The sequence below is a fragment of the Mytilus californianus genome, unplaced genomic scaffold (assembly GCF_021869535.1).
Source record: "Mytilus californianus isolate M0D057914Y unplaced genomic scaffold, xbMytCali1.0.p SCAF_40, whole genome shotgun sequence".
NCBI lineage: Eukaryota > Metazoa > Mollusca > Bivalvia > Mytilida > Mytilidae > Mytilus > Mytilus californianus.
Window position 1 is genome coordinate 1,217,770 of NW_026262691.1, and position 26,834 is coordinate 1,244,603.

Genomic DNA, 26,834 nt, shown 5'->3' on the forward strand with positions numbered 1-26,834 from the left:
ATCTTTATTTGTTCATGAAGTCAATATCTGTGCAAGTTGACCAGAGATGAACATAGTCAATTTCTGCATGTGTATACGACCGGAAAGAATCAAAGTCAATATCTGATAAAGGTTACCTAACACAGTCTTACATCTTTGTAAAATGACTACAAGTAACCAATGTCTATATTTGTTTAGGTGATCACAGTTACTTAGAGTCAATATCTGTATGAGAATGTTGACAAGAGGTTTCAAAGTCAAAGTCTGGGTAAGGCTACCAGATGTACCCCAAGTCTAAAATATGTATTTGTATGGTGACCAGAGGTACATGAAGTCAATAGTTGTGCAAGTAAACCAGAGGAAAATGTAGTCAATATTTGCATGTGTATATGACAAGAAACAACTAAAGTTAACATCTGATTAAGGTTACCTATCACATGCCAATATCGTTATAAAGTGACCACAGGTAACCAATTTCGAAATTTGATTAGGTGCTCACAGGAAACCACAGTCTATATCTGCATGAGTAAGGTGGTCAGTTGTTCCAAGGTCAATGTCCGCGTAAGGTTAAAATATTAACACCAGAACAACCAATTATACCAAGCTTGTTTCAATAGATAGACAATCTTACATCATATTACTATCTTACTTCGCCATAAAAACCAATTATACCAAATATGTTTCAATAGGTAGACCATCTGACATCATAGCACTATCTTATTTAACCATAAAAACCAATTATACCAGGTATATTTCATTATAAAAATCGTCTAACATCATAGTACTATCTTACTACGCTATCAAAACCAATGATACAAAGGATGTGTCATTAGATAGACGATCTAACATCATAGTACTATCTTACTACACCATATAAACCAATTATACCAAGCATGATTCAATAGATAGACCATATGATATCATAGTTCTATCTTACTACACCATAAAGACTAATTATACCAAGGATGTTTCAATAGATGGACCATGTAACATCTTAGTACTATGGTATATGGTATCCATGCTAACCAGGGTTTTAAATCTAGGGCATTACATTAGTTAACAAAAATTATGAATGCTAACTGGTTAAAACGCTGTATAGTCATTAAAGAAAACAAATCAATATTAAAACAATATTCTGGTCATTGACTTGCAAGTGTCAAAATAACTTTCAATATCTACATATATTTATATAGTTTATAGTTCTATATAAAGGCACCACCGGATTATTGTGTCCTTTATCAATGAAGCATACCATAGTAGTTAGTTGAGCATACCATAGTAGTTACTCGAGATCAATCATCTGAAATTATAAGGAATAATTCTATTTTAGATGACAACATATTAAAGACTAGGACAAAGTATTGTAACAAATATACCATTTATCATTAAAGCTATCTTGATGAACTTGCAAAGAATGGTCGCCTCAAAAATATGAGAGGATAAAGAGAAGAAAAAACTAATCAGACAGCAGAGTATATGCTCAAAGCAGGACTACAAAAAGCTGTCCAATGGATTTCATCAACAGTGTGCACTGTTCCCTCACAGACAGATTCTGGGACATTTTACAATGTGAATATTGTCAATGTAATGTGCAGCTGTCAAGCTTCTACAAATACAGGTAGATGTTTTTTTTATATTTATAAAAATCTTTTTGATACCACTTCAGTAAGTATACTTTCGTCGATGATTTCTTGAATTGAGATTACCATTTGTGAAAAAGTGTTATGAATCTACAATTGGTCAGTCATAAATCATCAAAAAATCACACAGTTTTAAAAGATTCCAAAACAATTTCCTTCAGCATTGTCTTCATCAATTATCGTAAACCTGTTTTAATTCTTTTTATTTGCACCATTTTTACGATTTCTTGCAATATAATGAAGGATTACCATGTATTTACAGTGTGAAGTAGTTAAAAGAATTAATTGAATATTCTTAGTTACAGGATAGCGGTATGAAGCACATGCATTGTTGTTTTCACACACTCAAAAGTACTTGTGTGCCAAAGCTATACTAGTATTCGTTCTTATGTTGTACTGTTACACCACTGTCCCTGGTTAGGGAGAGGGTTGGGATCCCGCTAACATATTTAACCCCGCCACATTCTGTATGTATGTCCCTGTCCCAAGTCAGGAGCCTGTAATTCAGTGGTTGTCGTTTGTTCCTGTGTTACATATTTGTTTTTCGTTCATTTTTTGTACATTAATTAGGCCGTTAGTTTTCTCGTTTGAATTTTTTTACATTTGTGATTTTGGTGCCTTTTATAGCTGACTATGCGGTACGGGCTCATTGTGAAGGCCGTACGGTGACCTATAGCTATTAATTTCTGTGTCGTTTGGTCTCTTGTGAAGAGTTGTTTCATTGGCAATCATACCACATCTTTTTTTTTATAATTGTAAACTTTTGTTACTAGGTCCAAATTATTTCATTTACAAATTTGTATGTTTTGTTTTCTAAACAGACGCTAACCTTATGTTATAATTATGTCAATTTGGTATAATATTAAGACAAAAAATATATTTATTTCTTACACAATTCATGATCAATTATCTTTCATGAATGTGTAGGCATGTACACTTAGCACAGATGATTGTTGCTCAAAGGAATATAGACATTACTGGGGAGTGTAGAACGCAGGCAATGCATGTGTTTAATAGTGAACAGTATTTTTACGATGAATATAACAGTCAAGTAGAAGTTGTATCGCAATCCGGACAATATTAGTCGTGCATGTTGTGTATACTAAATCTTTAAGTTGTTTATGTTTTGCAAGCAGCCATGGCATCACATGTGTTTGTGTTATGGTAGCAAAAATGGTAGTTCCACCTCCATATATATCAATTGAAAACAAATCGACAACAAGATATTCAAGACAAAGAAACGACAGATCAGGCTGTAAAACGAACAATTGATGAAAAAAACTTGTATGTTCATAATGAATATTGAAAACTGATTATGTCATCAGTTTATTTTTTCATAACATTTTATCAAGATGTATTGAACATTATTATCATACTTGTCTTTTTATACTAATGTATGCAATGTATATATTTGCATTTTGTTTGATTTTTTATGATGAGGGCCTCAGGGAGAATTAGTTATATAGCTAACTGTGTAACCCTCTTAAAATAAAGTATTGTTGTTAATGAAAAATTGAAGACAGAACAAAAAAAAAGAAAACAATTTTATTAGCCCTAACTAAGGGCATCAATTCTTTGTAAATTTACAAGAAAACGAAGACATCAACCAGTATTTGCAAACAGGAAATCCAAAATTTCTAAAGATGACCATGACTATACAAAGGCCGTAAGCTAAATGATGATGGCAGTTCTAAATTTACAGATCCATTCTAAAACCATTTCAGTGAACAGTTTGAATACTAGAACATACTTTTAAAGACTTTTAGACTCTGTTAAAACAAAATGACTCTCAAGTTAATTCAATAAGCGGAGGGGGTACATACTGGAAGGTAGAACTCGATCAATAAATTATTTGAATTATTTATATCATATTATTTTTTGTTCAGAAAAATGTCAGAAGTTAATGTATCCTTCAAAGAAAACTTTGAATTTTTCGAAAAATAAAGGAAGTTCGACACCAGTACTAGATCATCTTCGCTTTTTTTTAACAAAACGTTTTGGAATTAGGGTCCTTAATATTCTTCCACTTAGTTTTTAGTTTGACCTTTTCATTTTTTTTTTATTTGAGGGTCACTGATTAGACTTTTATAGACGAAACGCGCATCTGGCGGACAAAAGTAGCTCCATTTTAGACACAAATGAACTAATATTTTTAAAGATATGATAAGAATTGTGATGTCTTAATTTAATCACTACCTGGCAGCATTGTCTCAATTGTCTTCCAGAATCCTTCGAAAACTTTCCCGTGCATGGCTTGGTTCACTTTAGTTTTGTTTAGTTCTTCTATAATGTGGCCAATTATTTCTCTGCAAAATAATGAAGACAGCAATAACGTATTTGTATCAGTAGAAGACATCTCCTTAGCTTTATAGAATTTTATATAATAAACACCATTTTAATTTAGTTTTAATAAGAATGATGAACTCATATTGAAGAAAAGACTTAAAGAGTATGTAGTAATACGAAAGAAGAAGTGTCTTTAAACTACATTATTTTGCTGAAAATTAGGAAAGAAGATTTTTTTATCTTAATTACTATTATTTAAACTTTCTAAATCTCGGAAAAGATTTAAATATTTGGGTACTAAATGCATACATGATGTCATAAATACAATTCTGATTTTTTTTAATAGTTTGGAAAATAAAATAAGAATATCAATGGTAAACTTAACCACAATCAATGAGATAGTGCTAAGTTAAATAGTTGGGTCAATGTAATAAAGTAATTTGGACATCAATACTTTTGGGTCAAATTATTCTATTTTGTTATTCCAATAATGTGTATTATGGTCGGAGGTCGGTTGTTTCAATTTAAAGACTAGTGTGCATTTAGATTGTATCTGATAAGATTTTCCAAGAATGGTTTATGTGTTGGCTTTTATGTAAACAAATGAATATAATTAGTTGATCATGTAGTAAATAAATGAATACAAAACCTTGGATACAGTTTTTCTAGAAATAAAACAGAGTAGTTCATTCAAAATTAACACAAATGTTTATAGTGTATACATATTTTGTGTACTTCAAGAGTAAAGTTTCTGATTGCATTATACACTTGTATATTTTCAAAATTATTCAATCTATGTATGTATTTTCTATTAAGTCTTCATAAGACTATAATAAAAGATGTCAAGATAATGAGTTGGTAAACCGCCATTAAAGAATCATTCACACAATTTAAGGACGCGAATTCCCCTGAGAACAACACTTACTTAGTTTTTTCAATGCTATCCTTTTTTTGTGCAGCTGTTCCCTTCATTTTTTTTAATACAGCTTTTTTTGTTTTCTCCTTGTCAACAAGGATCTCTGTAATATTGTTGATGGACTGTATTTGATATTCAACATCTCCTGAAAATGAAATCAGACACAGATGTGATCCTGTCTTGCTGTTAAGCACATAGATATGTAATAAGGCGTAAATAAACATCTGTTATCAATGCTCTTATTACTTAAAACAAGTCTAAAAGAATAAAAAATGGTAGGTAGACCAAATCAGATATCAGATAAGTAATTAAACAGTAATAGACCGGGGATCCGAAACTCGAACAGGGATGCTTAGGTTATTTGGACTCCCATTAAAGCCAGGAATGATATACAGTGTTATGGATAAACATACGTCAAATAACCTGTTTCCTTTCCTTTAAATAATTTAATATTCACAATTTTGTTAGGTGTTTTTGATGTGTCAATAAGTATTATAGTATCATGTGTTGAAAGTTAGTCCATTTGATTCTTTTAGTTTGTTTGTCACATATGGTGTGATAAAAACCAACGTTACCAACAGATATAGCCGGAAACTGTACCGCTGTGGAAGTAAGTGGTGCCAAAATATAATCAATATAAGTTGGTTGGATATCATTAAATAAAATATGTCAATTTCTATTGACAAAAGATACTGGACAGATCATGGTTCACATATTTAATAACATACTTTACTTTCCTATATAAATGGCTTGATGGAAACACGAGCTCACCAATCTCGGGTTTACATTTTTCATTTGTACCTATTAAATACATTATTGTCTGTGATTTAGCCATCAAAACATTCGGAATTTAGATGCAAATGTAATTAATAAAGTCCTACCGTTTGTTAACATTGACCAAGCAGATGTCATGGCTGAATCTGTGTTTGTCGGTTGTGGTACCAAGTTCATCAATCTAGCCAGCTCTTTTCTGGTTTGGTGGGTTTTATTTGATTTGCCGATGCTCAAGTAATCCCCAACTTGATGCAATGACATCTTTTCAGGTCCTTGAACCCTAGCAGTTATCTCATCCCCTTTTACCATATGAATCAAACGTTTACTGGTCTTATTGGTTTTCAATGACTGCAATCTACTTCTGACTGGTCTTATGTCTTAAAAAAAAATTTAGAACAAATCCTGTATTCGTAAAGATAAGAGTAATAAAATAATTGAAATTATGTTTTGACGGCCTTATTCATTAAATGAATTAAGGAAATAGTCTTAAATAGTTGGTCAGATGTGAAAAATATATCAAATTTATTAAGCGAATACTATAAAGAACTTTTCCCTTAAGACTGGTTATCAGTTTAGAGTTTAAAGTCATTCATCATCAAAGGTGAGATGTACTAATAGTACAATACAGTCAAGGAAGAGAACAATATATTTTGTAATTTAACAATGGCAGTTGATCAGGGTGTTCTGTATAATGTCATATTCATATTTGAGGACTTAATACAGATTTATGCATGTTGGTGATAATAGTAGCCTAATGTTAAATGATTTGAAAATTTATTGAATGTACGTACTAGCAAGCCTGAATTCCTCAAACGATGAAATGTCGTTCCATTCAGTAAGTTCACTTGACCCTGTGAAGATAAGAGTATGGTACAGAATGATAAGCGTAACACAAGAAAAACAAGAGTTTTACTACTTTGTTCATAAAATCTATCACTGTTTTGAACATTATTCCTCTGAATGTATTGTTATTGTCATCAACATAGCTATATAATGCAGTTCCGTTTTTTAATCAACTTTATCTAGTGTGATAAGAAATATATTATTATTGTCATCCAAATTTAACTATCTCGTGTATATGAATTATGAATGATATTCAATGCCTTACATTAATTGGTATGTACATATTATCTTCTCACAATATGCAAATTACAATTTGTTCGACTTGACAGAATTTCTGTGTATGATGACTAGAGCACACTAGTGGAATTCAATATTTGTATGAGGTAACCATACGTCAATGTCTGGGTATGGTAACCAGAGGTAACCAAAATCCATATCTGTATTTGTATGGTGCCCAGAGGTACATGCAGTCAATATCTGTACAGGTTGACCAGAGGTAAGTATGGTCAATATCTGCATGTGTATATGACCAAAAAGAACCAAGTCAATATCTGATTAAGTTAAGTAACCTAACACAGACCAACATATTTTTAAGGTGACCAGAGGTAAGCGTAGTCAATGTATGAATGTGTATATATGACAAGGAACAACAAAAGTCAATAATTCATTAAGATAACCTATCACAGGCTACTATATTGGCCTGTGATAGGTTCTAAGGCGAACACAGGTACCGTAACCAATGTTTATATTTGTTTAGATGATCACAGGAAACCACAGTCAATATATGCATGAGTATGCTGACCAGAGTTTCCAAAGTCAATGTCTGGGTAAGGTTACCAGGGGTAACCCAATTCTATATCTGTCTTTGTATGGTGACCAGAGGTACATAAAGTCAATATCTGTGCAAGTTTATCAGAGGTAAGCGTAGTAAATATATGCATGTGTTTATGACAAGAAACAAACAAGGTAAATATCTGATTAAGGCGACCTAACATAGGCCAATATCGTTGGAAGTAACCGATGTCTATATTTGTTTTGGGAATCACAGGTAACCACAGTTAATATCTGCATGAGTATGTTGACCAGAGGTTCGAAAGTCAATGTCTGGGTAAGGTTACCAGAAGTAACCTAAGTCTACATCTGTATTTATAGGGTTACCAGAGGTAAGCATAGTCAATATCTGCATATGTATATGACCAGGAATAATATCTGTTTTAGGTGACCTTACACAGGCCAATATCTGACCAAATGGAATTTCTTTCTTGGATGACCAGTCCTTACCATTTAAAGTTAAAATCTGTGTAAGGTTATCATAGGTAACCACAGTCAATATATGTGTAAGGTGACCAGAGATAACAACGTCTTTATCTGTGCAAGTTGATCAGAGGAAAGCATAGTCAATATCTACATTTGTATATGACCAGAAACAACCAAAGTCAATATCTGTTTCAGGTAACCTAAAACAGGCCAATATCTGACCAAATGGAATTTCTTTCTAGGAGGACCCGTGCTAACCATTGAAAGTTAAAAATCTGTTTTAGGTTATCATAGGTAACCAAGGTCAATATCGTGACAATAGGTAACCAAACTCAATACATGTGTAAGATTACCAGAGGTAACCAAAGTAAATATCTGTCTTACATGTAGGTCAAGAGCAGTTACAAAATTCAATATCTGTTATGATGAAAAATGGTAACGGAACCAGAGGTGACAGAAGTCAATATTTGAAAATTATAATGTGTTTGCTTTCCACAATTCTGTGTCTGATGTCCAGAGTACACTAGTGAAATTCAATATCTGTATCAGATAACCGTACGAAACCAAAGGCAATGTCTTTGTAAGGTGACCGAGGTAACAACAGTCAATATTTGCATGGCTTAAGTATGTGACCAGAGGAAACCACAATAAATATCTGCTGAAATAGAACAGATTTCAATGTCTGCGTAAGGTAATCAGATGAAACCAAAGTAAATATCTGTCTAAGGTCAAGAGCAGTTACAAAATTCACTATCTGTGTATGATGACCAATTGAAACGGAAACGAGTGACCAGAGATAACAGAAGCCATTATTTGCACGTATAGTTGGCAAGCAGTAACCGAGGTTACAATTTTAAATATCTGTGAAGGGTGACAGGATATAACCTATTTATATTTATGTTTAGGATATCCAGAACTAACGATTGATAGTCATAATCTGTGTAAGGTTACCATAGGTGACCATAGTCAATAGCTTTGTAAGGTGACCAGAAGTAAAAAATGTATACATCTGTGAAGAGTGGTCAGGTTTAACAGAAATCAATATTTGCACGAATATGTGGCAAGAAGCAACAAAAGTCAATTAGGTGACCAGAGGTAACCAAATTCAATATATTTTTAAGGTGACCAATGGTAACGGGAAAGAGTGACAGAGTAACAGAGTAACAGAAGTCATTATTTGCATGTTTATTTGTCCAGAAGTAACCAAGGTCAATAAGGTGACCAGAGTTAACCAAATTCAATATATGTGTGTATGATGACCGAAGGTTAACAATCTAAATATCTGTGAAAGGTGACAGGATATAACCTAATTAGATGTATGTTTAGGATGACCACAGCTAACCAATGAAAGTCAAAATCTGTGTGAGGTTACTATACGTAACCATGGGTAATATCTGTGTAAGGTTACCAGCGGTAACCAAAGTAAATATTTGTCTTAGGTCAAGAGTGGTTACCGAATTCAATATTTGATATATATGAAAATCGAATCTCAAATGTTAGTATTACAAACAAAACATTTTTAAACAACAAATCAAATGAATATATACCAGCTTCATTTTCCTTTTCTTCAACTTTCTGCAAAATAAAAGATACTAAATATTATGACCTAATTATGAAATCAAATCATCTAGCATTAAACTATCTTATAAGGGTAGTTCTGGTATAATAATCAGACATTAAGTCAGGAATCTGATGTTTAGTGGTTGTCGTTTGTTGATGTGGTTAATAAGTGTTCCTCGTATCTCGTTTTTATATAGATTAGACCGTTGGTTTTCCTGTTTGAATGGTTTTACACTAGTCATTTTTGGGGCGCTTTATAGCTTGCTGTTCGGTGTGAGCCAATGCTCTGTGTTGAAGGCCGTATTTTGACCTATAATGGTTTACTTTTACAAATTGTGACATGGATGGAGAGTTGTCTCATTGGCACTCATAACACATCTTCTTATATCTTATTTTGCACTGTAATCTGTTTTGACACTGATTGCCACTTCAAGTTATTTCTATGGTCAGATCTGCATTTAGTTATGATGATCATGGAAAATATTATTCATTGTGTTAATTGTTATAAATGTATTGAATACTATATTACATTAATCTCTAATCTTGCAGAACCAATGATGTAAATCTAACCTTTGCCCCTCTCTTTTGCCTTTTTGATGATATTTTCTTTTCTACAAAAGAATGAAAAAACACATATAACAGTTGCTTGTGAATATTGATACTTGGTATAAATTCTTTAACTTCGAAACAACCAGAAAATTATACATACGTGTATTTTTTATCATGCCAAAGTAGCAAGTTTCTAAAAATCACTCACCAAATATCAAAACTACAGAGAAAAAATAAGCTACAGAATCATATAAATATTCTGTTATTATCCTTCATGGTATATTATTAACAACAAAACAAATGAATACATACTACCTTCTTCATCCTTTTCTTCAGCTTCCTGTAAAATAATAGATAAAAAATATTATGAACTAATTATAAAATCACTTCGTTTTTCATAAAATATCTTATGAGGATAAAGATAACGTGACTAAAACATTTGGTATACTAGATATACGTTATTAAGTGTAAAATGCCCTTTACACTGTCTAGAGATTCAATTTCAATTTTGTTGACAGATTTAATTTTTGACTTTGACGATCCTGAAAAATATTATTCATTCAGTTAAGTGGTATCAATGTATTGAATGCAATGTTTCAATATTTTATATTCTTGATGATCTCATGATTTATATCGAACCTGTTCTCCTGTATGTTCCTCCTGAGGCTGTCCCTGAATATCTGAAAATGAAAAAGAATAAAAACATTGAACAGTTTCATGTAAATGTTGAAAGAGTAAACAAGTCCTATCAATTCAATACAACAAGGAACATAAATAATAGTAGTTTTTAATCAAACAAAAGTAAGCATTTTATAAAAATCTATCACGAAATATTGGTATTAAAAAAAATTACTGGCAGCCGAAGCATAAACATTCTGTCGTCAACATTATATATTTTAACAACAATTCAAATGAACACATACCAGCTTCATCACCATTTTCTTCAGCTTTCTGCAAAATAAAAGATACAAAATATTATGACCTAATTATAAAATCAAATCATCTTGCTTAAACTATCTCATGAGGATAATTCTGGTAAAATAATCAAACACAATTCACTGTCACATGTTTTGACACTGATTGCCACTTAAAGTTATTTCTATGGTCAGATCTGCTTTAAGTTATTTTGATCATGGAAAATATTATTCATTGTGTTAATTGTAATAAATTTATTGAATACTATATTACAATATTCTCTTATCTTGCTGAACCAATGATGTATATCAAACCTTTGCTCCTCTCTTTTGCCCCCTTGAAGGTCTTTCCTTTTCTACAAAAGAATAAAAAAAATATATATAACAGTTGCTTGTGAAGCTGATACTTGGTAAATATTCTTTAATTCAATACAACCAGAAAAATGAAACTACGTGTATGTTTTATTATGCCAAAGTAGCAAGTTTCTAAAAATCACTCACCAAATATCAAAAACACAAAGAAAATATTAGCTACAGTATCATATAAATATTCTCTTATTATCCTTCATCGTATGTTATAAATAACATCACAAATGAATACATACCACCTTCTACATTCTTTTCTTCAGCTTTCTGTAAAATAAAAGATAAATAATATTATGAACTAATTATAAAATCACTTCGTTTTTCATGAAATATCTTATGAGGATAAATATAAAGTGACTAAAACATTTGGTATACCAAAAGTAAACTATTGAATGTCAAATGCCCTTTACATTGTTTGCCAGTTCAATTTCAATTTTTTGTCAGATTTGATTTTTGACTTTGACGATCCTGGAAAATAATATTCATTGAGTTAAGTAGTATCAATGTATTGAATGCAATGTTTCAATATTTTATATTCTTGCTGATCTCATGATTTATATCAAACCTGTTCTCCTGTATGTTCCTTCTGAGGCTGTCCTTGAATATCTGAAAATGAAAAAGAATAAACACATTGAACAGTTTTATGTTCATGTTGAAAGAGTAATCAAGTCCTATAAATTCAATACAACCAGAAAGATAAATAAAAGCAGTTTTCAATCAAACAAAAGTAAGCTTTTATAAAAATCGATCACCAAATATTTGTATTAAAAAAAATTACTGGCAGCCGAAGCATAAACATTCTGTCGTCATCATTATATATTTTAACAACAAATCAAATGAACACATACCAGCTTCATCACCATTTTCTTCAGCTTTCTGCAAAATAAAAGATACAAAATATTATGACCTAATTATAAAATCAAATTATCTTACAGAAGCTATCTTATGAGGATAATTCTGGTAAAATAATCAAACACAATTCACTGTCACGTGTGTTGACACTGATTGCCACTTAAAGTTGTTTCTATGGTCATATCTGCTTTAAGTTATGATGATCATGGAAAATATTATTCATTGTGTTAATTGTAATAAATGTATTGAATACTATATTACAATATTCTCTTATCTTGCTGAACCAATGATGTATATCAAACCTTTGCTCCTCTCTTTTGCCCCCTTGAAGGTCTTTCCTTTTCTACAAAAGAATAAAAAAATATATATAACAGTTGCTTGTGAAGCTGATACTTGGTAAACATTCTTTAATTCAATACAACCAGAAAAATGAAACTACGTGTATGTTTTATTATGCCAAAGTAGCAAGTTTCTAAAAATCACTCACCAAATATCAAAAACACAAAGAAAATATTAGCTACAGTATTATATAAATATTCTCTTATTATCCTTCATCGTATGTTATAAATAACATCACAAATGAATACATACCACCTTCTACATTCTTTTCTTCAGCTTTCTGTAAAATATAAGATAAATAATATTATGAACTAATTATAAAATCAATTCGTTTTTCATGAAATATCTTATGAGGATAAATATAAAGTGACTAAAACATTTGGTATACCAAAAGTAAACTATTGAATGTCAAATGCCCTTTACATTGTTTGCCAGTTCAATTTCAATTTTTTGTCAGATTTGATTTTTGACTTTGACGATCCTGGAAAATAATATTCATTCAGTTAAGTGGTATCAATGTATTGAATGCAATGTTTCAATATTTTATATTCTTGCTGATCTCATGATTTATATCAAACCTGTTCTCCTGTATGTTCCTTCTGAGGCTGTCCTTGAATATCTGAAAATGAAAAAGAATAAACACATTGAACAGTTGCATGTTCATGTTGAAAGAGTAAACAAGTCCTATCAATTCAATACAACTAGAAAGATAAATAAAAGCAGTTTTTAATCAAACAAAAGTAAGCATTTTATGAAAATCGATCACCAAATATTTGTATTAAAAAGAAATTACTGGCAGCCGAAGCATAAACATTCTGTCGTCATCATTATATATTTTAACAACAAATCAAATGAACACATACCAGCTTCATCACCATTTTCTTCAGCTTTCTGCAAAATAAAAGATACAAAATATTATGACCTAATTATAAAATCAAATCATCTTGCAGAAACTATCTCATGAGGATAATTCTGGTAAAATAATCAAACACAATTCACTGTCACATGTTTTGACACTGATTGCCACTTAAAGTTATTTCTATGGTCAGATCTGCTTTAAGTTATGATGATCATGGAAAATATTATTCATTGTGTTAATTGTAATAAATATATTGAATACTATATTACAATACTCTCTAATCTTGCTGAACCAATGATGTATATCAAACCTTTGCTCCTCTCATTTGCCGCCTTGAAGGTCTTTCCTTTTCTACAAAAGAAAAAAAATATATATATAACAGTTGGTTGTGAAGCTGATACTTGGTAAAAATTCTTTAATTTAATACAACCAGAAAAATGTTTATGCCAAAGTAGCAAGTTTCTAAAAATCACTCACCAAATATCAAAAACACAAAGAAAATATTATCTACAGTATCATATAATTATTCTCTTATTATCCTTCATCGTATGTTATAAACAACAACACAATTGAAAACATACCACCTTCTACATTCTTTTCTTCAGCTTTCTGTAAAATAAAAGATAAATAATATTATGAACTAATTATAAAATCACTTCGTTTTTCATGAAATATCTTATGAGGATAAATATAAAGTGACTAAAACATTTGGTATACCAAAAGTACACTATTGAATGTCAAATGCCCTTTACATTGTTTGCCAGTTCAATTTCAATTTTTTGTCAGATTTGATTTTTGACTTTGACGATCCTGGAAAATAATATTCATTCAGTTAAGTGGTATCAATGTATTGAATGCAATGTTTCAATATTTTATATTCTTGCTTATCTCATGATTTATATCAAACCTGTTCTCCTGTATGTTCCTTCTGAGGCTCTCCTTGAATATCTGAAAATGAAAAAGAATAAACACATTGAACAGTTTCATGTTCATGTTGAAAGAGTAATCAAGTCCTATAAATTCAATACAACCAGAAAGATAAATAAAAGCAGTTTTCAATCAAACAAAAGTAAGCATTTATAAAAATCGATCACCAAATATTTGTATTAAAAAAAATTACTGGCAGCCGAAGCATAAACATTCTGTCGTCATCATTATATATTTTAACAACAAATCAAATGAACACATACCAGCTTCATCACCATTTTCTTCAGCTTTCTGCAAAATAAAAGATACAAAATATTATGACCTAATTATAAAATCAAATTATCTTACAGAAGCTATCTTATGAGGATAATTCTGGTAAAATAATCAAACACAATTCACGTGTGTTGACACTGATTGCCACTTAAAGTTGTTTCTATGGTCATATCTGCTTTAAGTTATGATGATCATGGAAAATATTATTCATTGTGTTAATTGTAATAAATGTATTGAATACTATATTACAATATTCTCTAATCTTGCTGAACCAATGATGTATATCAAACCTCTGCTCCTCTCTTTTGCCCCCTTGAAGGTCTTTCCTTTTCTACAAAAGAATAAAAAAATATATATAACAGTTGCTTGTGAAGCTGATACTTGGTAAACATTCTTTAATTCAATACAACCAGAAAAATGAAACTACGTGTATGTTTTATTATGCCAAAGTAGCAAGTTTCTAAAAATCACTCACCAAATATCAAAAACACAAAGAAAATATTAGCTACAGTATCATATAAATATTCTCTTATTATCCTTTATCGTATGTTATAAATAACATCACAAATGAATACATACCACCTTCTACATTCTTTTCTTCAGCTTTCTGTAAAATAAAAGATAAATAATATTATGAACTAATTATAAAATCAATTCGTTTTTCATGAAATATCTTATGAGGATAAATATAAAGTGACTAAAACATTTGGTATACCAAAAGTAAACTATTGAATGTCAAATGCCCTTTACATTGTTTGCCAGTTCAATTTCAATTTTTTGTCAGATTTGATTTTTGACTTTGACGATCCTGGAAAATAATATTCATTCAGTTAAGTGGTATCAATGTATTGAATGCAATGTTTCAATATTTTATATTCTTGCTGATCTCATGATTTATATCAAACCTGTTCTCCTGTATGTTCCTTCTGAGGCTGTCCTTGAATATCTGAAAATGAAAAAGAATAAACACATTGAACAGTTTCATGTTCATGTTGAAAGAGTAAACAAGTCCTATCAATTCAATACAACTAGAAAGATAAATAAAAGCAGTTTTTAATCAAACAAAAGTAAGCATTTTATGAAAATCGATCACCAAATATTTGTATTAAAAAGAAATTACTGGCAGCCGAAGCATAAACATTCTGTCGTCATCATTATATATTTTAACAACAAATCAAATGAACACATACCAGCTTCATCACCATTTTCTTCAGCTTTCTGCAAAATAAAAGATACAAAATATTATGACCTAATTATAAAATCAAATCATCTTGCAGAAACTATCTCATGAGGATAATTCTGGTAAAATAATCAAACACAATTCACTGTCACATGTTTTGACACTGATTGCCACTTCAAGTTATTTCTATGGTCAGATCTGCTTTAAGTTATGATGATCATGGAAAATATTATTCATTGTGTTAATTGTAATAAATTTATTGAATACTATATTACAATACTCTCTAATCTTGCTGAACCAATGATGTATATCAAACCTTTGCTCCTCTCATTTGCCGCCTTGAAGGTCTTTCCTTTTCTACAAAAGAAAAAAAATATATATATAACAGTTGGTTGCGAAGCTGATACTTGGTAAAAATTCTTTAATTTAATACAACCAGAAAAATGTGTATGCCAAAGTAGCAAGTTTCTAAAAATCACTCACCAAATATCAAAAACACAAAGAAAATATTATCTACAGTATCATATAATTATTCTCTTATTATCCTTCATTGTATGTTATAAACAACAACACAATTGAAAACATACCACCTTCTACATTCTTTTCTTCAGTTTTCTGTAAAATAAAAGATAAATAATATTATGAACTAATTATAAAATCACTTCGTTTTTCATGAAATATCTTATGAGGATAAATATAAAGTGACTAAAACATTTGGTATACCAAAAGTACACTATTGAATGTCAAATGCCCTTTACATTGTTTGCCAGTTCAATTTCAATTTTTTGTCAGATTTGATTTTTGACTTTGACGATCCTGGAAAATAATATTCATTCAGTTAAGTGGTATCAATGTATTGAATGCAATGTTTCAATATTTTATATTCTTGCTGATCTCATGATTTATATCAAACCTGTTCTCCTGTATGTTCCTTCTGAGGCTGTCCTTGAATATCTGAAAATGAAAAAGAATAAACACATTGAACAGTTTCATGTTCATGTTGAAAGAGTAATCAAGTCCTATAAATTCAATACAACCAGAAAGATAAATAAAAGCAGTTTTTAATCAATCAAACAAAAGTAAGCATTTATAAAAATCGATCACCAAATATTTGTATTAAAAAAAATTACTGGCAGCCGAAGCATAAACATTCTGTCGTCATCATTATATATTTTAACAACAAATCAAATGAACACATACCAGCTTCATCACCATTTTCTTCAGCTTTCTGCAAAATAAAAGATACAAAATATTATGACCTAATTATTAAATCAAATTATCTTACAGAAGCTATCTTATGAGGATAATTCTGGTAAAATAATCAAACACAATTCACTGTCACGTGTGTTGACACTGATTGCCACTTAAAGTTGTTTCTATGGTCATATCTGCTTTAAGTTATGATGATCATGGAAAATATTATTCATTGTGTTAATTGTAATAAATGTATTGAATACTATATTACAATATTCTCTAATCTTGCTGAACCAATGATGTATATCAAACCTTTGCTCCTCTCTTTTGTCCCCTTGAAGGTCTTTCCGTTTCTACAAAAGAATAAAAAAATATATATAACAGTTGCTTGTGAAGCTGATACTTGGTAAACATTCTTTAATTCAATACAACCAGAAAAATGTAACTACATGTATGTTTTATTATGCCAAAGTAGCAAGTTTCTAAAAATCACTCACCAAATATCAAAAACACAAGGACAAAAAAAAGCTAAACAATCTTATAAATATTCTATTATTATCCTTCATCGTATATTATTAACAACGAAACAAATGAATACATACCACCTTCTTCATTCTTTTCTTCAGCTTTCTGTAAAATTAAAGATAGACAATATTATGAACTAATTACAAAATCACTTCGTTTTTCATAAAATATCTTATAAGGATAAATATAACGTGACTAAACATTTGGTATACTAGATAGACATTATTAAGTGTAAAATGCCCTTAACACTGTTAAGAGGTTCAATTTCAATTTTGTTGTCAGATTTGATTTTTGACTTTGACGATACTGAAAAATATTATTCATTCAGTTAAGTGGTATCAATGTATTGAATGCAATTTTCAATATTTTATATTCTTGCTGATCTCATGATTTATATCAAACCTCTTCTCCTGTATGTTCCTTCTGAGGCTGTCCTTGAATATCTGAAAATGAAAAAGAATAAAAACACTGAACAGTTTCATGTTCATGTTGAAAGAGTAAACAAGTCTTATCAATTCCATTCAACCAGAAGGATAAATAAAAGCAGTTTTTAATCAAACAAAAGTAAGCATTTTATGAAAATCGATCACCAAATATTTGTATTAAAAAAAAAATACTGGCAGCCGAAGCACAAACATTCTGTCGTCATCATTATATATTTTAACAACAAATCAAATGAACACATACCAGCTTCATCACGAATTTCTTCAGCTATCTGCAAAATAAAAGATACAAAATATTATGACCTAATTATAAAATCAAATCATCTTGCAGAAACTATCTTATGAGGATAATTCTGGTAAAATAATCAAACACAATTCACTGTCACATGTTTTGACACTGATTGCCACTTAAAGTTATTTCTATGGTCAGATCTGCTTTAAGTTATGATGATCATGACAAATATTATTCATTGTGGTAATTGTAATAAATATATTGAATACTATATTACAATATTCTCTAATCTTGCTGAACCAATGATGTATATCAAACCTTTGCTCCTCTCGTTTGCCCCCTTGAAGGTCTTTCCTTTTCTACAAAAGAATAAAAAAATATATATAACTGTTGCTTGTGAAGCTGATACTTGATAAAAATTCTTTAATTCAATACAACCAGAAAAATGTAACTACGTGTATGTTTTATTATGCCAAAGTAGCAAGTTTCTAAAAATCACTCACCAAATATCAAAAACACAAAGAAAATATTAGCTACAGTATCATATAAATATTCTCTTATTATCCTTCATCGTATGTTATAAATAACATCACAAATGAATACATACCACCTTCTACATTCTTTTCTTCAGCTTTCTGTAAAATAAAAGATAAATAATATTATGAACTAATTATAAAATCACTTCGTTTTTCATGAAATATCTGATGAGGATAAATATAAAGTGACTAAAACATTTGGTATACCAAAAGTACACTATTGAATGTCAAATGCCCTTTACATTGTTTGCCAGTTCAATTTCAATTTTTTGTCAGATTTGATTTTTGACTTTGACGATCCTGGAAAATAATATTCATTCAGTTAAGTGGTATCAATGTATTGAATGCAATGTTTCAATATTTTATATTCTTTCTGATCTCATGATTTATATCAAACCTGTTCTCCTGTATGTTCCTTTTGAGGCTGTCCTTGAATATCTGAAAATGAAAAAGAATAAAAACACTGAACAGTTTCATGTAAATGTTGAAAAAGTAAACAAGTCCTATCAATTCAATTCAACCAGAAAGATAAATAAAAGCAGTTTTTAATCAAACAAAAGTAAGCATTTTATGAAAATCGATCACCAAATATTTGTATTAAAAAACAATTACTGGCAGCCGAAGCATAAACATTCTGTCGTCATCATTATATATTTTAACAACAAATCAAATGAACACATACCAGCTTCATCACCATTTTCTTCAGCTTTCTGCAAAATAAAAGATACAAAATATTATGACCTAATTATAAAATCAAATCATCTTGCAGAAACTATCTTATGAGGATAATTCTGGTATAAGTGTCAGACACAATGCACTGTCACATGTTTTGAAACTGATTGCCACTTCAAGTTATTTCTATAGTCAGATCTGCTTTAAGTTATGATGATCATGGAAAATATTATTCATTGTGTTAAGGTGGCTCGGGTGTCTTCCTCCATCTTGGATTTCGAAGTAGCAGATAACGTTGGTGTAGATATTTTATGAAATGTGCAAATTTTGAGAGTAGTATGTAATTTATGTAATAGACTTTTGATGTAAATATAGAAAATTGTGTGTTTTATCATAATTTCGGCTGTAATTTCTCAAAAACACCTTATTTGTGTTTGATTAGATTTTTTTTCAACTTTGCCAAATAAAGGGAGATAACTCAGATAAAGTATTTTTTATAATAGAAAGTGTTGTGAATTTACCTATTTTGATATGTAGCAAGAAAACAAGTTCGGTGACCCCAATTTTTCTTTTTCTTATCTGAAAGCATCTTATAAGAGCTATCTTCTCACATTTTATCTTAAAGTTTTATCAAGTAGTTTTCTTTTTATCACACAAAATTTGATTTTCCATGCATAATCTATACGAAATCTGACAATTTTGCACAACCTTTAGTGTGAAAAAAATTTCGGTGACCCATATTTTTTATTATATTTTTGAAAAAAAGCATGATAAAAACTTCATTTTGACAAATTATCAAACAATTCTATCAATTTTAATTAAGATGCCCCAGCCACCTTAATTGTAATAAATGTATTGAATACTATATTACAATATTCTCTATTCTTGCTGAACCAATGATGTATATCAAACCTTTGCTCCTTTCTTTCGCCTCTTTGATGGTATTTCCTTTGCTACAAAAGATTATACAAACATTTAAAAGTTGCTTGTGAATACTGATCTTTGGTAAAAATCCTTTAATTCAATACAACCTGAAAAATGTTACTACGTGTATGTTTTATCATGACAAAGTAGCAAGTTTCTAAAAATCACTCACCAAATATCAAAAACACAAGGACAAAAAAAAGCTAAACAATCTTATAAATATTCTATTATTATCCTTCATGGTATATTATTAACAACGAAACAAATGAATACATACCACCTTCTTCATTCTTTTCTTCAGCTTTCTGTAAAATTAAAGATAGACAATATCATGAACTAATTACAAAATCACTTCGTTTTTCATAAAATATCTTATGAGGATAAATATAACGTGACTAAAACATTTGGTATACTAGATAGACATTATCAAGTGTAAAATGCCCTTAACACTGTTTGGAGGTTCAATTTCAATTTTGTTGTCAGATTTGATTTTTGACTTTGACGATACTGAAAAATATTATTCATTCAGTTAAGTGGTATCAATGTATTGAATGCAATTTTCAATATTTTAAATTCTTGCTGATTTCATGATTTATATCAAACCTGTTCTTCTGTATGTTCCTTCTGAGGCTGTCCTTGAATATCTGAAAATGAAAAAGAATAAAAACACTGAACAGTTTCATGTAAATGTTGAAAGAATAAACATGTCCTATCAATTCAATTCAACCAAAAAGATAAATAAAAGCAGTTTTTAATCAAACATAAACGTAAGCATTTTATGAAAATCGATCACCAACTATTGGTATTAAAACAAAATTACTGGCAGCCGAAGCATAAACATTCTGTCGTCATCATTATATATTTTAACAACAAATCAAATGAACACATACCAGCTTCATCACCAATTTCTTCAGCTTTCTGCAAAAATAAAAGATACAAAATATTATGACCTAATTATAAAATCAAATCATCTTGCAGAAACTATCTTATGAGGATAATTCTGGTAAAATAATCAAACACAATTCACTGTCACATGTTTTGAAACTGATTGCCACTTAAAGTTATTTCTATGGTCAGATCTGCTTTAATTTATGATGATCATGAAAAATATTATTCATTGTGGTAATTGTAATAAATGTATTGAGTACTATATTACAATATTCTTTAATCTTGCTGAACCAATGATGTATATCAAACCTTTGCTCCTCTCGTTTGCCCCCTTGAAGGTCTTTCCTTTTCTACAAAAGAATAAAAAAATATATATAACAGTTGCTTGTGAAGCTGATACTTGATAAAAATTCTTTAATTCAATACAACCAGAAAAATGTAACTACGTGTATGTTTTATTATGCCAAAGTAGCAAGTTTCTAAAAATCACTCACCAAATATCAAAAACACAAAGAAAATATTAGCTACAGTATCATATAAATATTCTCTTATTATCCTTCATCGTATGTTATAAATAACATCACAAATGAATACATACCACCTTCTACATTCTTTTCTTCAGCTTTCTGTAAAATAAAAGATAAATAATATTATGAACTAATTATAAAATCACTTCGTTTTTCATGAAATATCTGATGAGGATAAATATAAAGTGACTAAAACATTTGGTATACCAAAAGTACACTATTGAATGTCAAATGTCCTTTACATTGTTTGCCAGTTCAATTTCAATTTTTTGTTAGATTTGATTTTTGACTTTGACGATCCTGGAAAATAATATTCATTCAGTTAAGTGGTATCAATGTATTGAATGCAATGTTTCAATATTTTATATTCTTTCTGATCTCATGATTTATATCAAACCTGTTGTCCTGCATGTTCCTTTTGAGGCTGTCCCTGAATATCTGAAAATGAAAAAGAATAAACACATTGAACAGTTTCATGTACATGTTAAAAAAGTAAACAAGTCCTATCAATTAAATACAACCAGAAAGATAAATAAAAGCAGTTTTTAATCAAACAAAAGTAAGCATTTTATGAAAATCGATCACCAAATATTTGTATTAAAAAACAATTACTGGCAGCCGAAGCATAAACATTCTGTCGTCATCATTATATATTTTAACAACAAATTACCAGCTTCATCACCATTTTCTTCAGCTTTCTGCAAAACAAAAGATACAAAATATTATGACCTAATTATAAAATCAAATCATCTTGCAGAAACTATCTTATGAGGATAATTCTGGTATAAGTGTCAGACACAATTCACTGTCACATGTTTTGAAACTGATTGCCACTTCAAGTTATTTCTATAGTCAGATCTGCTTTAAGTTATGATGATCATGGAAAATATTATTCATTGTGTTAATTGTAATAAATGAATTAAATACTATATTACAATATTCTCTATTCTTGCTGAACCAATGATGTATATCAAACCTTTGCTCCTCTCTTTCGCCTCTTTGATGGTATTTCCTTTGCTACAAAAGATTATAAAAACATTTAAAAGTTGTTTGTGAATACTGATCTTTGGTAAAAATCCTTTAATTCAATACAACCTGAAAAATGTTACTACGTGTATGTTTTATCATGACAAGTAGCAAGTTTCTAAAAATAACTCACCAAATATCAAAAACACAAGGACAAAAAAAAGCTAAACAATCTTATAAATATTCTATTATTATCCTTCATGGTATATTATTAACAACGAAACAAATGAATACATACCACCTTCTTCATTCTTTTCTTCAGCTTTCTGTAAAATTAAAGATAAACAATATTATAAACTAATTACAAAATCACTTCGTTTTTCATAAAATATCTTATGAGGATAAATATAACGTGACTAAAAACATTTGGTATACTAGATAGACATTATTAAGTGTAAAATGCCCTTAACACTGTTTAGAGGTTCAATTTCAATTTTGTTGTCAGATTTGATTTTTGACTTTGACGATACTGAAAAATATTATTCATTCAGTTAAGTAATTTCAATGTATTGAATGCAATTTTCAATATTTTATATTCTTGCTGATCTCATGATTTATATCAAACCTGTTCTCCTGTATGTTCCTTCTGAGGCTGTCCTTGAATATCTGAAAATGAAAAAGAATAAAAACTCTAAACAGTTTCATGTAAATGTTGAAAGAGTAAACAAGTCCTATCAATTCAATTCAACCAGAAAGATAAATAAAAGCAGTTTTTAATCAAACAAAAGTAAGCATTTTATGAAAATCGATCACCAAATATTGGTATTAAAAAAAACTACTGGCAGCCGAAGCATAAACATTCTGTCGTCATCATTATATATCTAAACAACAAATCAAATGAACACATACCAGCTTCATCACCATTTTCTTCAGCTTTCTGCAAAATAAAAGATACAAAATATTATGACCTAATTATAAAATCAAATCATCTTGCAGAAACTATCCTATGAGGATAATTCTGGTAAAATAATCAAACACAATTCACTGTCACATGTTTTGACACTGATTGCCACTTAAAGTTATTTCTATGGTCAGATCTGCTTTAAGTTATGATGATCATGGAAAATATTATTCATTGTGGTAATTGTAATAAATGTATTGAAAACTATATTACAATATTCTCTAATCTTGCTGAACCAATGATGTATATCAAACCTTTGCTCCTTTCTTTTGTCCCCTTGAAGGTCTTTCCTTTTCTACAAAAGAAAAAAAAATATATATATAACAGTTGCTTGTGAAGCTGATACTTGGTAAAAATTCTTTAATTCAATACAACCAGAAAAATGTAACTACGTGTATGTTTTATTATGCCAAAGTGGCAAGTTTCTAAAAATCACTCACCAAATATCAAAAACACAAAGAAAATATTAGCTACAGTATCATATAAATATTCTCTTATTATCCTTCATCGTATGTTATAAATAACATCACAAATGAATACATACCACCTTCTACTTTCTTTTCTTCAGCTTTCTGTAAAATAAAAGATAAATAATATTATGAACTAATTATAAAATCACTTCGTTTTGCATAAAATATCTTATGAGGATAAATATAAAGTGACTAAAACATTTGGTATACCAAAAGTACACTATTGAATGTCAAATGCCCTTTACATTGTTTGCCAGTTCAATTTCAATTTTTTGTCAGATTTGATTTTTTACTTTGACGATCCTGGAAAATAATATTCATTCAGTTAAGTGGTATCAATGTATTGAATGCAATGATTCAATATTTTATATTCTTTCTGATCTCATGATTTATATCAAACCTGTTCTCCTTTATGTTCCTTCTGAGGGTGTCCCTGAATATCTGAAAATGAAAAAGAATAAAAACTCTAAACAGTTTCATGTACATGTTGAAAGAGTAAACAAGTCCTATCAATTAAATACAACCAGAAAGATAAATAAAAGCAGTTTTTAATCAAACAAAAGTAAGCATTTTATGAAAATCGATCACCAAATATTTGAATTAAAAAAAAAATTACTGGCAGCCGATGCATAAACATTCTGTCGTCATCATTATATATTTTAACAACAAATCAAATGAACACATACCAGCTTCATCACCATTTTCTTCAGCTTTCTGCAAAACAAAAGATACAAAATATTATGACCTAATTATAAAATCAAATCATCTTGCAGAAACTATCTTATGAGGATAATTCTGGTATAAGTGTAAGACACAATTCACTGTCACATGTTTTGAAACTGATTGCCACTTCAAGTTATATCTATAGTCAGATCTGCTTTAAGTTATGATGATCATGGAAAATATTATTCATTGTTTTAATTGTAAAAAATGAATTAAATACTATATTACAATATTCTCTATTCTTGCTGAACCAATGATGTATATCAAACCTTTGCTCCTCTCTTTCGCCTCTTTGATGGTATTTCCTTTGCTACAAAAGATTATAAAAACATTTAAAAGTTGCTTGTGAATACTGATCTTTTGTAAAAATCCTTTAATTCAATACAACCTGAAAAATGTTACTACGTGTATGTTTTATCATGACAAGTAGCAAGTTTCTAAAAATAACTCAAAATATCAAAAACACAAGGACAAAAAAAAGCTAAACAATCTTATAAATATTCTATTATTATCCTTCATGGTATATTATTAACAACGAAACAAATGAATACATACCACCTACTTCATTCTTTTCTTCAGCTTTCTGTAAGAATAAAGATTACAAAATCACTTCGTTTTTCATAAAATATCTTATGAGGATAAATATAACGTGACTAAAACATTTGGGATACTAGATAGACATTATTAAGTGTAAAATGCCCTTTACACTGTTTGGAGGTTCAATTTCAATTTTGTTGTCAGATGATTTTTGACTTTGACGATCCTGAAAAATATTATTCATTCAGTTAAGTGGTATCAATGTATTGAATGCAATGTTTCAATATTTTATATTTTTGCTGATCTCATGATTTATATCAAACCTGTTCTACTGTATGTTCCTTCTGAGGCTGTCCTTGAATATCTGAAAATGAAAAAAGAATAAAAGCATAGAAAAGTTTCGTGTAAATTTTGAAAGAGTAAACAAGTCTTATCAGTTCAATATAATCAAGAAGATAAATAAAAGTAGTTTTTAATCAAACACAAGTAGCCATTTTACAATTTGAAATGGCAATCATTGTCAAAGTATGGTGACTAGAGGTAACTGATGTCATTAATGTGTATTGTAACAAGAGGAAATGAAATTCAATATTATCATGAGGTGACAAAAGGTAACAAAAAACAAAATATATTTGTGGTGTCCAAAGGTAAGTGATGTCAATGCCTATGTTAGATCACTAGAGGTAAAATTCAATATCAGTGTATGGTGAACAGAGGTAACCGAAGTCAATATTTCTGCAAAGTGACCAGAGGTAACCAAATTCAATATATATTTAAAGTGAAAGAAGGTTACAAATTTTGATATCAGCCTAAGGTTACCACAGGTAACCAATGTGATTTATATTTATCGTATGGTACCAAATTGAATTTCGAAGCTAGGTGACCACAGGTAACCGATGTCATTAATGTGTATTGTAACAAGAGGAAACAAAATTCAATATTATCATAAGTTGACAAGAGCTAACCAAATGCAAAATTTTTTTGCAGTGATCGAAGCTAATCAAAGTAATTACCTGTGTAAGTTGACCAGCAGTAACGAAATTCAATATCGTTGTTTAGTGACCAGAGGTAATCGAGTTCAATTTTTGTGGAAGGTGAGCAGACCAAATTCAATATCTGTTTATGATTAAAAAAGATGACCAATTTCAATATCAGTGTAAGTTGACCAGAGATAACCAAATTCAATATCAGTGTAAGGTTACCAGAGGTAACCAATATCACTATCTGTGTATGGTATTCAGTAAACAAAATTCATATTTGTAACTAAATTCAATTTTAAAGTATGGTGACCAGTGGTAACCGAAGTCATTATTGTGTATGGTGACCAGAGGTTTAGAAAATAAATATTAATTTATGATGATCGGAGGTTACCAAATGCAATATATGTTTGCGGTGTCCAAAAGTAAGTGCAGTCAATGCCTGTGTAAGATGACCAGAGGTAACAAAATTCAATATCAGTGTATGGGGAACAGAGACAACCGGGGTCAATAGTTGTATTACGTGACCAGAGGTTACCAAATTTAATATATGTTTATAGTGAAAAGAGGTTACAAATTTCAATATCTTTGTATGGTAACCAGAAACAACTATTTTGATTTGAGTGTATGATGACCAAATTCAATTTCAAAGTATGGTGACCAGAGATAAAAGATTGTCATTTATGTGTATGGTGACAAGAGGTAACTACATGCAATATCTATTTGTGGTGAAAATGTGTTATCA

General features: G+C 29.7%; 1 protein-coding gene across 50 annotated transcripts in view; it reads right to left on the bottom strand.

Annotated features, from left to right (window-relative positions):
• Positions 1 to 1,054: 1,054 nt before the first annotated feature.
• Positions 1,055 to 26,834, bottom strand: part of LOC127699763 (sodium/potassium/calcium exchanger 1-like) — a 29,223-nt gene continuing 3,443 nt past the window's right edge. The window contains exons 3-51 of one of the 50 annotated variants that reach the window (XM_052203070.1): positions 25,436 to 25,476; positions 25,131 to 25,158; positions 24,845 to 24,885; positions 24,539 to 24,566; positions 24,253 to 24,293; positions 23,927 to 23,954; positions 23,637 to 23,677; positions 23,331 to 23,358; positions 23,047 to 23,087; positions 22,720 to 22,747; positions 22,432 to 22,472; positions 22,126 to 22,153; positions 21,853 to 21,893; positions 21,527 to 21,554; positions 21,238 to 21,278; positions 20,931 to 20,958; positions 20,644 to 20,684; positions 20,318 to 20,345; positions 20,029 to 20,069; positions 19,127 to 19,154; positions 18,842 to 18,882; positions 18,516 to 18,543; positions 18,227 to 18,267; positions 17,921 to 17,948; positions 17,636 to 17,676; positions 17,311 to 17,338; positions 17,021 to 17,061; positions 15,525 to 15,552; positions 15,240 to 15,280; positions 13,716 to 13,743; positions 13,445 to 13,485; positions 13,139 to 13,166; positions 12,854 to 12,894; positions 12,528 to 12,555; positions 12,239 to 12,279; positions 11,933 to 11,960; positions 11,650 to 11,690; positions 11,324 to 11,351; positions 11,034 to 11,074; positions 10,728 to 10,755; positions 10,444 to 10,484; positions 10,117 to 10,144; positions 9,826 to 9,866; positions 9,243 to 9,270; positions 6,387 to 6,446; positions 5,703 to 5,972; positions 4,831 to 4,966; positions 3,816 to 3,925; positions 1,055 to 1,279 (exon numbers count right to left, since the gene is read on the bottom strand). In XM_052203070.1, coding sequence (XP_052059030.1) covers positions 1,272 to 1,279; positions 3,816 to 3,925; positions 4,831 to 4,966; positions 5,703 to 5,972; positions 6,387 to 6,446; positions 9,243 to 9,270; positions 9,826 to 9,866; positions 10,117 to 10,144; positions 10,444 to 10,484; positions 10,728 to 10,755; positions 11,034 to 11,074; positions 11,324 to 11,351; positions 11,650 to 11,690; positions 11,933 to 11,960; positions 12,239 to 12,279; positions 12,528 to 12,555; positions 12,854 to 12,894; positions 13,139 to 13,166; positions 13,445 to 13,485; positions 13,716 to 13,743; positions 15,240 to 15,280; positions 15,525 to 15,552; positions 17,021 to 17,061; positions 17,311 to 17,338; positions 17,636 to 17,676; positions 17,921 to 17,948; positions 18,227 to 18,267; positions 18,516 to 18,543; positions 18,842 to 18,882; positions 19,127 to 19,154; positions 20,029 to 20,069; positions 20,318 to 20,345; positions 20,644 to 20,684; positions 20,931 to 20,958; positions 21,238 to 21,278; positions 21,527 to 21,554; positions 21,853 to 21,893; positions 22,126 to 22,153; positions 22,432 to 22,472; positions 22,720 to 22,747; positions 23,047 to 23,087; positions 23,331 to 23,358; positions 23,637 to 23,677; positions 23,927 to 23,954; positions 24,253 to 24,293; positions 24,539 to 24,566; positions 24,845 to 24,885; positions 25,131 to 25,158; positions 25,436 to 25,476 — 2,102 coding nt within the window. In that variant the 3' untranslated portion in view covers positions 1,055 to 1,271. Of the gene's footprint in view, positions 1,280 to 3,815; positions 3,926 to 4,830; positions 4,967 to 5,702; positions 5,973 to 6,386; positions 6,447 to 9,242; positions 9,271 to 9,825; positions 9,867 to 10,116; positions 10,145 to 10,443; positions 10,485 to 10,727; positions 10,756 to 11,033; positions 11,075 to 11,323; positions 11,352 to 11,649; positions 11,691 to 11,932; positions 11,961 to 12,238; positions 12,280 to 12,527; positions 12,556 to 12,853; positions 12,895 to 13,138; positions 13,167 to 13,444; positions 13,486 to 13,715; positions 13,744 to 14,324; positions 14,353 to 14,913; positions 14,942 to 15,239; positions 15,281 to 15,524; positions 15,553 to 16,427; positions 16,469 to 16,714; positions 16,743 to 17,020; positions 17,062 to 17,310; positions 17,339 to 17,635; positions 17,677 to 17,920; positions 17,949 to 18,226; positions 18,268 to 18,515; positions 18,544 to 18,841; positions 18,883 to 19,126; positions 19,155 to 20,028; positions 20,070 to 20,317; positions 20,346 to 20,643; positions 20,685 to 20,930; positions 20,959 to 21,237; positions 21,279 to 21,526; positions 21,555 to 21,852; positions 21,894 to 22,125; positions 22,154 to 22,431; positions 22,473 to 22,719; positions 22,748 to 23,046; positions 23,088 to 23,330; positions 23,359 to 23,636; positions 23,678 to 23,926; positions 23,955 to 24,252; positions 24,294 to 24,538; positions 24,567 to 24,844; positions 24,886 to 25,130; positions 25,159 to 25,435; positions 25,477 to 26,834 lie in introns of all 50 variants that reach the window. The other 49 variants (XM_052203069.1, XM_052203075.1, XM_052203074.1 and 46 more) reach the window with 49 other exon arrangements.